Below are 15,157 nucleotides of genomic sequence, written 5' to 3'. Positions count from 1 at the left end.
GGCTTTGATTCTACTATCTTTACCTTTTTATAGGATTGATATATGTATGTTGTCAGGGAACTGAAGGATCAAGAATGTTATAATCGACCGTCTTTTGTTCTTGTGACTGGATAGAGTGTACAGTGTTTGAGTCCTATATGGAGGCTTTGATTCTACTATCATTACCCTTTTATAGGATTGAAATATGTATGTTGTCAAGGAACTGAAGGATGAAGAATGTTATAATCGACAGTCTTTTTTGCTCTTGTGGTTGGGCAGTGTTCAGAGTTGGATTTCTTCTGTATAAGCTTTAAATCTACTCCATTCCCCGTTTCATAGAATTGGAATACATATTTTATTTTAACGATGGATCAAGTATCTTGTAATCAACAGTCAGAAAGTGGCTAGGCAGTGTTCAGCGTTCGATTCCCTATGATGGAATTCTGAATCTATTCCCTCCTCTCTTTTACTGAACTGGAATTCCTTTACTGTTATTGCAAGTGAAGGATCGGGTCTCAAGATGGCGACAGTCTTTTGTTCTTTTGGTGTTTGCGTCGTGAGTATGTGCAGGGTTCGATAACTCTCACGGAGGATCTGCAGCTTTTACTTTTTTTGGCAGCGTTAGATTGCTTTATTGTTTTTATGTGAGTGAAAGGTTAAAGGTGTGTGTGTGTGTGTGTGTGTGTGTGTGTGTGTGTGTGTGTGTGTGTGTGTGTGTGTGCGTGTGCGTGTGTGTCAGTCTACTTCAGTTTTGTCCATCACTTTTTGTACCTCCCCCCAACAGAATCATTTGGACAGTATTCTGATGCAGTTCCTACACTTTGAGGGTGCTGAATTCGGGAGCCATTATAAACATAGTGATCAAATGTTTCTCGGACATGTGCCTAAACTCGATCAAATAACATGAGTGAAGGGTCGAACTAATATAAGTGAGTGTTTTCTGCTCCTAGTGATGCATTTCTGCCTTTATAATTGTATGTTCAGTGTTTGTTTACTTACATAGAGGCTTTGAATCTACTCCCCCACCAAAAGAAAAAAGAAACACTAAAATGTCATATTGGGGGATTCAAACCATGGCGTCTGACTTTTACGGGATGAAAGCAGAAAAAAGCAAGTAACTTGTGATTGCTTTGAATAATTAATCTCACGGAGCCTTCGAACATGCTTTCCTTTTATTCCAGTAGATGTGAAAACTTGTGAATAAAAAGTGAATAATGTACATTTTATCGACACTAACAAGGCAGATGAGGATGAAGAGAACGCCGTAGATTTTTCAGTAATTACACAGTATTTTTTTGTCACTTGAATGGAATAGATGAAAGTTAGAGAGCAGTAGAGATAAACAGGTAGATAGGGGAGAGAGAGAGAGAGAGAGAGAGAGAGAGAGAGAGAGAGAGAGAGAGAGAGAGAGAGAGAGAGAGAGAGAGAGAGAGAGAGAGAGAGAGAGAGAGAGAGAGAGAGAGAGAGAGAGAGAGAGAGAGAGAGAGAGAGAGAGAGAGAGAGAGAGAGAGAGAGAGAGAGAGAGAGAGAGAGAGAGAGAGAGAGAGAGAGAGAGAGAGAGTTTCAGTAAAATAAAAGTTGAAAGGTTAGTTACTCTTTTTTTTTTACAGCAAAGGAAGCAGCTCAAGGGCAAACAAAAAGAAAACTAATGAAAAAACCCCGCAAATCACCGCTCCAACAAAAAAGAGTTGAGAGGAGTGGCCAAGAGAGAGGTCATTGGTGATAGCACAAACTTTTCTCTCCCAAGCAGACACTCCTATCCTTTTGGCCCCTCGGAAGGACACTAGTTTTTTATCTGTCTCCATACCATAATACTAATACTAATACTATATAAATATGTCGAGGCCGGTCTGGCGAAGGCTCCCACGGGTCCTTTCCTCCCCTCTGCTCTGCCACACAGCCCCAGCACCTATCTCTTCCTCTCACATGTTAGCTATAGGTGACATATGAGAGGAAGAAATAGGTGTTGGGACTGTGTGGCAGAGCAGAGGGGAGAAATGGACCCACGGAAGCCAGCGCCAAAACGGACTCGACAAATGATTTCACTGTAGCGTTAAAGGATTGTTATAATGATGAACCTTCTTTCAGAGTTTGATTTAGTACGAAGAAATTCTGCTTGGGGAAGAAAAAGCTGAGTAATGTTAGCTGATGGCCGGACTCCAACGCTGGGTCTAAAGGTCATGGCCTCCCCCGCTGGCCACCACGGATCATTAAAATAGAAATGTCATCGTGGCATTTTGAGGAGAATTAAATGTGCTATAAACTAAACCGTGGTGGCATTTCAGGCAAAGTTCAGTGGTCTCTGGCGGACCCAAAAAGCACCGGAGCCCGTGCAGAATAATGTCAATAGAGGCAAAAGTATCCGCGCCCTTCCAGCAATTTTGGGCACGTTGTGTAAAGTAAAAAGTAAATCCTCGTTGTAGGAATCGAAACCAGTGTTCTGTCCCCATAAAAAAATGATAATATACAAAGCCATTCCTACAAGTCTTTCACCACCTGTCGCTCCCATTGTGGATTTTCAAGCGATCACTTTCAACTAGAATTATCGTTGAGTCGAAACTAATGCTCTGCCCCCTAAAAAAAGATAATATACGAAGCCATTTCTACCAGTTTTTCACCCCCTGCCGTTCCCGTTGTAGATTTTCAGATGATCACTTTCAACTAGATTTGGATGTTGATTTTCAAGCGATCACTTTCAACTAAAATTATCGTTGAATCTAAATCAGTGTTCTGCCCCCCTAAAAAAAATAATATACAAAGCCATTTTTACCAGTTTTTCACCTCCTGTCGTTCCTGTTGTAGATTTTCAAATGATCACTTTTAACTAGATTATCATTGTACGAATCGAAATTAGTGTTGTGTGTCCCTCAAAAGAAATCACAAGGTCATTTCTCCAACCTCACAAATTTTCCTCGGTCCCCATCTAGAAAACAAACGATCACTCTTATCATCTCATAACCGTATTCGTGCAGTAACTCGACCATCGTTGTAGTAGTCAAGATCATAAAGATAATTCACGAGGTTATTTCTACAACCCTGCCAGTTTTCTATCATCTGTCGTCCGGGGTGTGAGTCGATCACTTTCAGAAGCTCACCTGTACTGTTGACTGTTGTATTGCAGTCTTCTTATATATATGTGCATTCTCGTGGGTGAGAGAGGGAGATTAGGTGCAGGAGTCTCAGGAGCAGGCATGTTGAATTTTACTGTCCTTTGTAGTCTCCTCATATCTTTGTCTGTCCTGGAGTATCGCGACTACTAAATCTGCTCCACCCTTCCCCTGCCATGTTGAAATTAACTGTCCTTTGTAGTCTCCTCATGTCTTTGTCTGTCCTGGAGTATCGCGACTACTAAATCTGCTCCACCCTTCCCCTGCCATGTTGAAGTTAACTGTCCTTTGTAGTCTAGTCATGTCTTTGTCTGTCCTGGAGTATCGCGACTACTAAGGACAAGTTTCACAGTCCAGTACACTAATTAGGTTTGTAAGCTCCCCAACCAATCACAAAATACAAAGAAAATTCCATGTATATAGTGTTTGCTGTTTATATAGAAAAGAGGAACTTTTTTGAAACCACACAGGACGTCCCTTTAATTAATAGTTGGTATTGAGTAGAAATCACCGGTCATTGTGGAGAATAGAGTTTGGTTTGTGCGCTAACAATGACTGTGTTGGACCGTCGAACTGGCCCTAAACCTGCTCCACCCTTCCCTGTCATGTTTAAGTTAACCGTCCTCTTGCAGTCTTCGTATATGCCTTCTGTGCCCTCCTGTGTCTGTTAGATTTGCTCCACGCTTCCCCTGACATGTTCAAATTAGCCGGTCTCTTGCAGTCTCCGTATATACCTTCTGTGTCCTCCTGTGTATATTAGATTTGCTCCATCCTTTCCCTGACATGTTCAAATTAGCCGGTCTCTTGCAGTCTCCGTATATACCTTCTGTGCCCTCCTGTGTATATTAGATTTGCTCCACGCTTCCCCTGACATGTTCAAATTAGCCGGTCTCTTGCAGTCTCCGTATATACCTTCTGTGTCCTCCTGTGTATATTAGATTTGCTCCATCCTTTCCCTGACATGTTCAAATTAGCCGGTCTCTTGCAGTCTCCGTATATACCTTCTGTGCCCTCCTGTGTCTGTTAGATTTGCTCCACGCTTCCCCTGACATGTTCAAATTAGCCGGTCTCTTGCAGTCTCCGTATATACCTTCTGTGCCCTCCTGTGTATATTAGATTTGCTCCATCCTTTCCCTGACATGTTCAAATTAGCCGGTCTCTTGCAGTCTTCGTATATGCCTTCTGTGCCCTCCTGTGTCTGTTAGATTTGCTCCACGCTTCCCCTGACATGTTCAAATTAGCCGGTCTCTTGCAGTCTCCGTATATACCTTCTGTGTCCTCCTGTGTATATTAGATTTGCTCCATCCTTTCCCTGACATGTTCAAATTAGCTGACCTCTTGTAGTCACCTTAAATCTTTGTCTGCCCTTAAGTGGCGTGACTATTAGATTTGCTCCACACTTCCCCTGTCATGTTTAAGTTAACCGGCCTCTTGCAGTCTCCGTATATACCTTCTGTGTCCTCCTGTGTCTGTTAGATTTGCTCCACGCTTCCCCTGACATCTTCAAATTAGCCGGCCTCTTGTAGTCACCTTATATCTTTGTCTGTCCTTGAGTATCGTGACTGCTAAATCTGCTCCACCCTTCCCCTGCAATGTTTAAGTTAACCGTCTTCTTGCAGCCTCCTTCTATTCCTTTGTTTCCTTGTGTTAAGTGGCTACTAGATTCGTTCCACGCTTCCCTTTCATGTTTAAAAGTTAACTGGCCTCTTGAAGTCTCCCTATATTCTCGTGTCTCCTTAAGTAACGTGACAATTAGATTTGCTCCACTTTTCCCCTGACCTGTTCAAATTAGCCGGCTTCTTGCATTCTCTTCATATCTTTGTCTGTCCTTGAGTATCGTGGCTGCTAAATCTCCTCCATCCTTCCCCTGCAATGTTCAAGTTAGCCGTCCTCTTGCAGTCTCCTTATAGTCCTTCTTTGTCCTCGTGTGTCTATTAGATTTGCTCCACCCTTCCCCTTGCCTGAAATATGGAGTGTTACCTCGCCCGGTTTACCTGACAGAGAGTAATGCTGAGAATTGTCGCCGCAACGATGTGTGACCCGAGTTATGGGAGTGTTAAATGATTCTTGGACGGGAATGAGTTTTTTTAGGAGGGTGAACCGAGCTTGTGTGGGGGAAGGGAGGGATATGTGTGTGTCGGAGGGGATGTGTGTGTGTGTGTGTGTGTGTGTGTGTGTGTGTGTGTGTGTGTGTGTGTGTGTGTGTATGAGTGTGTCGCCAGGTGATAGAGGAGGTTTGTAGAAGAATTATTTTACATTCTTCAATTATTCACAGCTTCACCCTTCCTTTGTGTGTGTGTGGGTGTGTGGGTGTGTGAGTGTGAGTGTGTGTGCGTATGTGTGTGTGTTGCAGGAAACGTAAAGGTCAAGGGTAACGTCTTTGTGTCACTTCCGAGAACGTTGAACAAAACAAAACAAAACAAATTAGACTTACGATGCTCGCAAATAATAAATAATAAATCTTTTTTTTTACATCAGAGGACACGGCTCAAGGGCAATAAAAAGAGTATAAAAAAAGGCCGGTACTCGCCGCTCCTATAAAAGATAAAAGTAAAGAGTAGCCAAAAGAGACGTCAATTCCGGGTGGAGAGGTGTCCTGATACACTCTTCTTGAAAGAGGCCAAGTCATAGGCAGGAGGAAATACAGACGAAGGAAGACTGTTTCAGAGTTTACCAGTGAAGGGGATGAAAGAATGGAGATGCTGGTTAACTCTTGCAAAAGGGGTTTGGACAGTATAGGGATGAGCATGAGTAGAAAGTCGTGTGCAGCGGGGCCGCGGGAGGGGGGGAGGCATGCAGTTAGCAAGTCCGGAAGAGCAGTCAGCATGAAAATATAGATAGAAGATAGAAAGAGAGGCAACATGGCGGCGGAATTTAAGAGGCGTCACTAATCATCAGCTTCAAGTACCTGCTCCTGTTACTAAACCCTTACTTGTATTACTTTGTCCAAACACCACTGACCCAGATATCCTTCCGCCCACTCACCTACTCACTTAACCTCACCTAAGCTGCCTAAGAAAACCTCTCTACATAGCCCTCGTTCCAGCCTTTGTTCCGTTTCCATATCCGTGATGAGGTGATGAAGCGAATTGTGGCACCTGTTTAGAGAATAGAGTTGAAGTAGGAGGTTCGTGAGTAACAGTAACAGGTTAGAACAGTAAAATGAACAAAGTGCGAGAAACAAGATCTGGGTTAATAGACAAACAAATGCAGGTGATTATAAGTAAATGGAAGTAACATGCGGGGGTGGCTACTGTTAACGAATACAAGAGGAGTTAGAAAGTGCAGAATCTGGGTTAACAGCGTCCCTAAGACATACAAACACTGCGGGTGATTGGAAATAGGTGAAGCTAATTTGAGGAAGGAGGTGGATAGTGAATATCTGAGAAGTTGTGGGAGTCACAAAAACTGCAGGTGATTAAAAACAGATGAAGGCTATAGAAGGAGTTATATAGTTAGTGAGTGAGAAAAAGGATACAAAAGATAAAAAGGAGTTGGTAACTGCATAATTTGGGTTTATTAGTTTCTCAAGGTAAGCGAACTTCAAGGGATTAGAATTTTATGAAGGTTATTTTAAGAAAGTGCGCCTCCGTGGTTATTGGTTATTGCGCCTCCGTGGTCTAGCTTGCCTGGCTAGGCTTCTACTCCGCGGGCCAGGGTTCGAATCCCGGCTCGGGCAGTCGGCGTGCAGCTCACCCAGCTGTTCATCCTCCCTCTCGGGCTGGTGGATAAATGGGTGCCTGGGGAAACCTGGGGAAGGTAAACTGTGGTAACCCGGATGTCACACTGGCCCTGTGTCCCGGGGTGACGGGCTCCCTCCCACCACAGGCTCAAGGGCCAATGTGACGGAGATGAGCACCGAGGCCACGCGCTGCTACAGGGTATGCCCCCAACTTTACCTTTACCTATTTAAGAAAGTGCCTTGGAAAATTAATGTAGAGGAAGGAAAGTTGGTAGAGAAGGGAAGGGAAAGAGTTAAGATGAGCGCAATCTTTGTTAAAAGCTCCTCAAGGTAAGCAAACTTCAGGTGCTGAGAGATAAATGAAGGTAGTACAAGAAGGTCGTCAGTGAAGGGGAAAAAAAAATACAGATAAATATTAGAGGAGTTACGAGGCACGCAATCTGGGTGTATAGGTTCCTCAAAGTAGCTGAAAAAAAAGCCGGTAATATGAGGCAGATGAAGATATATCAGGGAGGCTGGAGAATGTAAATGAAGATGGTGAATGAAGGTAAACAAAGAAAGGGATTAGTGGATATTGAAGAGTTGAGAGAAATACAATCTGAGTTAAAAGGTTCCTCAAGGTAGTCCAAAGAATGCAGGTGGTTAGAAATACATGAAGGTAACACAAGAAAGTGGTCAGGAAAGAAAAAAAACCTTGATGAATATTAGAGGAGTTAAGAAGTGCACAATCTGGGTTAATCGGTTCCTCAAGGAGACACAAAACTGCAGGTGATAAGAAATATATGAAGGCAATTAAAGAGGTAAATAGATAATGAAAATGAAGGAGGAAGTTAATTAAGGAAGAGAAAGAATTAAAAGGAGCACGAACCGAGTTGAGTGGCTCTTCGTGTTGTCAAAAGAATGCAGGAGGTTAAAAAGGGAATGCAAAGACAATACGAAAATACAAAAAAGGGCAAAAAAAAAAGTCATCCTACAACAATGGAAAAAATACAAAGGAAGATAATACAAACAAATACAAAGACAATACAAATAAAATACAAAGACAGTAAAAAAATACGAAAGATAGTCCAAAAAAAAAGGCATTACAAAACAAAGGCAATAGAAAAGACAATACAAGAAAAGTTGAATGGTTCTTCGTGGTAGACAAAAGAATGCAGGTGTTTAAAGTTTGATGAAGGGAACACAAGAATGTCGTTAATGAAGGGAAAAAATGGCAAGTGAATGAAAAAGGAGTTGACAGCACACAGTCTGGGTTCATAAGTCCCTCAAGATAGACAAGAGAAAACTGTAAGATGCAGAAATAGATGAACTTAAATGACTTAGGTGTTTATGAATGGAAATGAAGGATAAAGATTAATGAAGATAATATGAGGAAAGGAGTTAGGTGAGGGACAATCTAGGTTAATACATACTATTCCTTAAGACTGACAAACGAAATTAAGGCGATTACAAATAACTGAAGATAGTGCAAAACCGTGGTCAGTGAAGGGAAAAAAAGTGGCTCATAGATAAAAGAGGAGTTCGTGGCACACACATTGCGTTCCTCAGTTCCTCAAGGTACACGAAACTACAGGTGATTAAAAATTGATGAGGGCAGTTTTAAGAAGGGGAGAGAAAAGCTAAATGAAAGTGCAGGTGAGTGAATGTGAACGAATTAGGCGATTAACGAAGGGAAGGAAAGGAGTTGGGAGGGGCCATAAGAAGGGAGTCTGGGTTGATAGGTCATTTAAGAAGGATGTGATTAGAAATGGATGAAGGTAATTTGAGAAGGTGGTTAGTGAAGGGAAGTGGTCAAGGAAGGTGAGGGAAGGAGTTAATACGTCACTCAAGAAGGATGTGATTAGAAATGGATGAAGGTAATTTGAGAAGGTGGTTAGTGAAGGGAGGTGGTCAAGGAAGGTGAGAGGAGTTAATAGAGGCACAGTATGGGATGAAAGGTTAATTGAGACAGGTAAACAGACTGCAGGGACACTATTGTTTTCTTGTTTGTGTTTGAATGTTTGTTTGTGTCTGTTTTGATCGTTCGTTCCGTTTTTTTTATTTTTTTTGCTAGTTTTTTTATCGTTTATCATTCTTTATTTCCCTCTTTCTCTCCCCTCTTATGGTTTCGGTGTTCCATTCTTTCTTTTCCTATTATTTTCTTTATTTTTCTTTCTTTGCTTTTACTTTATTTGGGCTTCTTTCATTCTTTCTTACTTTCCTCTTTTATTTCTCTTTTTGTCGTTGGTAAAAAGCATATATTATTGTAGTGGTAGATTTAGCATTACATAGATAGATAGATAAATAGATAGATATTGAGAGAGAGAGAGAGAGAGAGAGAGAGAGAGAGAGAGAGAGAGAGAGAGAGAGAAAGACAAGGTGAGAACGAAAACGAGAACGAGAACGAGAACGAGAACGAGAGCAAGAGAGGTCCTGTCCCTGCATAACCCACACACACATTCGTCACTAGGCCAGGCGCGGGTGTGCTGTCAATCTTTCATCGCATTGCGGCGCTCTGGATTATTAAGAGGCAATTCCGAGGTGGCTGGGAACTCGTGGTGTGTGTGTGTGTGTGTGTGTGTGTGTCTGTGTGTGTGTGTGTGTGTGTGTGTGTGTGTGTGTGTGTGTGTTTGTGTGTGTGTGTTTTTCATATGTGGTCTTTTATATACTCTTTCTTTTTCTATCTATGTCTGTCTGTCTGCCTGTCTATCTGTCTGTCTGTTTCTGTCTGTCTCTGTTAATATTGGTTTCGTAATGTAATGCAATGTAAGTGTGTTTGTGAAGTGTGTGTGTGTGTGTGTGTGTGTTTTCCTCTTCTTTTGTCTGTTATTTCTTCTACTACTACTACTATTACTACTACTACTACTATTACTACTTCTACTACTACTACTACTATTAATATTTGTGTTCGTGTTTGGTCTCAGAGACAGCGTTGAACCCGAGTCATCGAACCGGCAAGTATTGAAGGACGCACACACACACACACACACACACACACACACACACACACACACACACACACACACACACACACACACACACACACACACACACACACACACACACACACACACACACACACACACACACACACACACATACACACACACACACAAGTGGTTACTTTATTGGTAATTAGTAAATGCTACCACACAAACACACACGAACACACACACACACACACACACACACACACACACACACACACACACACACACACACACACACACACACCGGCTTACCACGCGTCGCATAAATCTAACTATGTACATACAAAATTGATGTTGTGACCTAGTCCGCTGTGTGTGTTTGTGTTTGTTTTCGTGTGTGTTAGTTTGTGTGTTGGTTTGTCTTTAGCGTGTGACATTTTGCTTCTAATAGTGCTTTTTCATTTTTTTACTGCTAACAGACGCAGAGGCAACATGCACTATTATCATCTCTACCATCATCACCATCATCACCATCATCACCATTATCATAATCATGTCTCATTATGATGGACTTTCATCGATCTCGTTGTCCGTCTTTACGATGAGTCGAACCATCAGTGTGCCATTCCTCGTCCTGCCAACACGTGACCAACACAGTGATGGATAGAAAGTCTGTTCAGGGGAATCCATCTTCGGGGTTCGCGTTGTCCGTCGTGGGAGCCGCCGAGTAATGCAAACGTGGCCGGCCGTGGCCGTAGAGTTTTACGCGTCCTTGCCCGGGTGACGCCCCGCCCGCAGCACATTGTTTTTCTTGTATGCGTTGGAAGGCTGGCAGCAGTCCGCTAGATATCTTGCTGAACAACCTTCTGCTGATCAGTCTGCTGGTGCTGAATGTGGCGGGAGGCTGACCGAGACTTTCTTGATGAATTTAAATAAAAGAATTTGTGCATAACGCAGAATTTGTTGCGTAGTCTTTAGAGGTGAGCTGAGTCATAAAATACAGCCACACACAGCACGGGAACGTGTATGACGGACAGACAGCCTCCATGGCAGCCAGAGAGGAAGCAGCCAGTCAGGAGAGGCCTGACACACTGCCGAGGCGCCGGACCAGCACTAAATTTGTACAGACTACGTACACTGCCCAAAACTGTGATGAAAGAAAGGCTGACACCGTCACCATATCACTATCGCCATCTATATCATGGGAGTACTTGCTAGTATAGGCTTCATATCATCATGATAGTCATTGTCACCACCATCATCACCGCCACCGCCACAATAGCTTCCATCATCATCATCATCATCATCATCATCATCATCATCACCATCATCATCACCATCATCGTCTTAGTCATCATCATTACCATAAACATCTGTAAATATGAAAATGGAGAAGAGAACGAATATATCATACTTATGCCAATATATATATATATATATATATATATATATATATATATATATATATATATATATATATATATATATATATATATATATATGCTTGTGTGTGTGTGTGTGTGTGTGTGTGTGTGTGTGTGTGTGTGTGTGTGTGTGTGTGTGTGTGTGTGTGTGTGTGTGTGTGTGTGTGTGTGTATATATTGTTTGTGTCTTGTGTTTGCTTGTGTGTCTCTTGTTGAGTCTGAGACTAAGCTTGGCGGCGGTGTTGAGGGTGTGTGCGCCACTTGGCGCGCACACGACACTGTTCACATATGCCGCACCACACCGTACTACCAAAGGTCCGTGCGTGTTCGGGTGTCTGTTCCCTCCTTCCTGTGCACACCTCATTTATTTTTTTCTTTTTCTCTCTGTATTTTTTTATTTATTTTTTTATTTTTTTTATTCGTTTTTTTTGTTGTTATTTTTTTCCATTTTATTTTTCAATGAATTTCTTTTCACCTGAGATTCGTAATGCTTTATTTCTGCCTTCTTGGCGACGCACGGGATTTTATTTTCTTGGCCTTTACTTTTGTTTTGATAAAGTTTATTTCTTCTTTTCTTTTGTTTTCCCTATTTAGGTTCCCTTCCATTTTCTTCCTTTCCTTCCGTTTCTCTTCTTTTAATTCCTTTCATTAGCTTTCCCATTTCCTTTCCTTTTCTGATCTTTTTCTTTCATTTCATTCCTTTCCATCCATTTCTATGTTCTTTTCCTTTTTCATTCTCTTTTCTTTCATTCCCTTTTATCCTTAATTTTCTTCCTTTCCTCTTCTTTCTTCTCCTTTTGCGTGTTTCTTTCTTTCTTATTTTCTTTCCTCTTTTCCGAGCTGGCTGGCAGACTTGTGCTCACGCGTGGACCTGGTGTGTGCGTGTGTGCGTGTGTGTTTGTTACTGTATGTGATGCCAAACACACGTCACAATATTGATTCTAAACTTTTTATCTTTAATATACTAACGTGTGTGCGTGTGTGTGTGTGTGTGTGTGTGTGTGTTTAGGATGATAATGATGGCAATGGTGATGATAGTGAACTTATGGTGATGATGGTGGTGATGGTGATGGTAGTGTTATGATGGCGATAATGAGGGTTACTTAAGATTCAATTATATATAGTGCTTCTGGCAATGATGATGGTGAGGACGGCGACTTTGGTGGTGGTGGTGATGGTGATGATGACGGCTATGATTAGGGATGCTGATAGTGAGAGTAATGGTGATATCGATGGTGATGGTGATGATGACGGCTATGGTTAGGGATGCTGATAGTGAGAGTAATGGTGATATCGATGGTGATGGTGATGATGACGGCTATGGTTAGGGATGCTGATAGTGAGAGTAATGGTGATATCGGTGGTGATGGTGCTAGTCTAAAAATTGATGTTAGCGTAATGGTGATGATGGTGAGTATTATAAGTGAGAGAAGGATACAAATGAATAAACTGATGATGATAGGGATGATGATGGTGATGATAGTGATCCTAATGGTGATGACAGTGCTGATAGTGTTGCTGATAGTGAAGATAGTAAATGTTTGAAGTGAAAGAAGAATGATTGTGCTGATGATGATGATAGGAATGAGCGTTCTGATAATGATAGTGAGCGTGTATGTGATGATAATAGTGATGATGGTGATGGTGATAATGAAGATGGTGAGTGTTACAAGCGAGAGCGGGAGGACGAGAGTAATGAGGGTCCTGGTGATGATAGTGAGTGCGCTGATGATAGTGATGATGATAGTGACGCTGATAGTGAAGATGATAGTGACGCTGTTAGTGAAGATAGTGAGTGTTACAAGCGAGAGTGAGAGGACGAGAGTAATGAGTGTCCTGGTGATGATAGTGAGTGCGCTGATGATAGTGATGATGATAGTGACGCTGATAGTGAAGATGATAGTGACGCTGTTAGTGAAGATGGTGAGTGTTACAAGCGAGAGTGAGAGGACGAGAGTAATGAGTGTCCTGGTGATGATAGTGAATGCGCTGATGATAGTAATGATGATAGTGACGCTGATAGTGAAGATGATAGTGACGCTGATAGTGAAGATGGTGAGTGTTACAAGCGAGAGCGGGAGGACGAGAGTAATGAGTGTCCTGGTGATGATAGTGAGTGCGCTGATGATAGTGATGATGATAGTGACGCTGATAGTGAAGATGATAGTGACGCTGATAGTGAAGATGGTGAGTGTTACAAGCGAGAGTGAGAGGACGAGGGTAATGAGTGTCCTGGTGATGACAGTGAGTGCGCCGATGATAGTGATGATGATAGTGACGCTGATAGTGAAGATGATAGTGACGCTGATAGTGAAGATGGTGAGTGTTACAAACGAGGCAGGACGAGGTAATGATGTCCTGGTGATGATAGTGAGTGCGCTGTTGATAGTGATGATGATAGTGACGCTGATAGTGAAGATGATAGTGACGCTGATAATGAAGATGGTGAGTGTTACAAGCGAGAGTGAGAGGACGAGAGTAATGAGTGTCCTGGTGATGATAGTGAGTACGCTGATGATAGTGATGATGATAGTGACGCTGATAGTGAAGATGATAGTGACGCTGATAGTGAAGATGGTGAGTGTTCAAACGAGGTGAGAGTCACTGAGTCCTAGTGATGATAGTGAGTGCGCCGATGATAGTGATGATGATAGTGATGTTGATTGATCACACAGTCATTTACTCACTCACTTCCTTACTCACTCACTCACTTTTTTCTCTTTATCTCGTTCTTGTCTCAACTCGCTTACTCATTCATTCCTTTACTCACGAACTCACTCACTCAATTAATCAATCAATCAGTCCTTTATTCACCACTTCCTTACTCACTCACTCCTTTTTCCTCATAATCTTCTCGTTCTTGTCTCTACTCGTTCATTCATTCACTCCTTGACTCACGAATTCACTCACTCAATCCATCCATCAGTTCATCAATCAATCAATCCTTTACTCACCACTTCCTTACTCACTCATTCCGTTTTTACTCATAATCTCGTTTTTGTCTCTGCTCGCTCTCTTATTCACTCCTTTACTCACGAATTCACTCACGAACTCACCTATTCTCAAACATTCTTTCTCACTCCTTTCGTCTTTCAATTTCGTTTTGTCTCTACTCTGTCACTTACTCACTCTTTACTCACTCACTCACTTCTTTACTCATTAACTTCCTCACTGACGCACTTATTCATAATCTTAATATCTTTCTTGTCTTTACCCACCCACTCACTCACTCACGGCCTCCCTTAACCTTTATTTTACTCACTTACTCATTAACTCACCGTACTCACTGTCTTGTCTCCCTCCCTCCGTATATGAGTCCTCCCTTCCTCCCTCCATACTTGAGTCCTCGCTTCCTTCCTCCGTACTTTGTCCTGTTTCCCTCCCTCCGTACATGAGTCCTCCCTTCCTCCCTCCATACTTGAGTCCTCGCTTCCTTCCTCCGTACTTTGTCCTGTTTCCCTCCCTCCGTACTTGAGTCCTCGCTTCCTTCCTCCGTACTTTTTCCTGTCTCCCTCCCTCCGTACATGAGTCCTCGCTTCCTCCCTCCGTACTTGAGTCCTCGCTTCCTCTCTCCGTACTTTTTCCTGTCTCCCTCCCTCCGTACATGAGTCCTCCCTTCCTCCATACTTGAGTCCTCGCTTCCTTCCTCCGTACTTTGTCCTGTTTCCCTCCCTCCGTACATGAGTCCTCGCTTCCTCCCTCCATACTTGAGTCCTCGCTTCCTCCCTCCGTACTTTTTCCTGTCTCCCTCCCTCCGTACATGAGTCCTCGCTTCCTCCCTCCGTACTTGAGTCCTCGCTCCCTCCCTCCGTAGTTTGTCCTCACTCCCTCCGTACTTGAGTCCTCGCTCCCTCCCTCCGTAGTTTGTCCTCACTCCCTCCGTACTTTGAGTCCTCGCTTCCTCCCTCCGTACTTTGTCCTGCTGTCTCCCTCCCTCCGTACTTGAGTCCTCGCTTCCTCCCTCCGTACTTTGTCCTGCTGTCTCCCTCCGTACTTTGTCCTGCTGTCTCCCTCCCTCCGTACTTGAGTCCTCGTTTCCTCCCTCCGTACTTGAGT

The 15,157-nt window shown here is 42.8% G+C and overlaps 1 protein-coding gene across 1 annotated transcript in view; it reads left to right on the top strand.

Moving 5' to 3' along the window:
- LOC127005343 (uncharacterized) overlaps positions 1-15,157 on the top strand; it is a 135,976-nt gene that overhangs the window by 103,397 nt on the left and 17,422 nt on the right. Inside the window, exon 12 of the mRNA XM_050874110.1 lies at positions 13,083-13,288. Coding sequence (XP_050730067.1) covers positions 13,083-13,288 — 206 coding nt within the window. The remainder of the gene's footprint in view (positions 1-13,082; positions 13,289-15,157) is intronic.

This window comes from Eriocheir sinensis, chromosome 30, assembly GCF_024679095.1.
Source record: "Eriocheir sinensis breed Jianghai 21 chromosome 30, ASM2467909v1, whole genome shotgun sequence".
In the NCBI taxonomy this organism is placed as follows: domain Eukaryota; kingdom Metazoa; phylum Arthropoda; class Malacostraca; order Decapoda; family Varunidae; genus Eriocheir; species Eriocheir sinensis.
The sequence above is the reverse complement of the archived record's forward strand: the minus strand, read 5'-3'. Positions and strand labels throughout refer to the sequence as shown.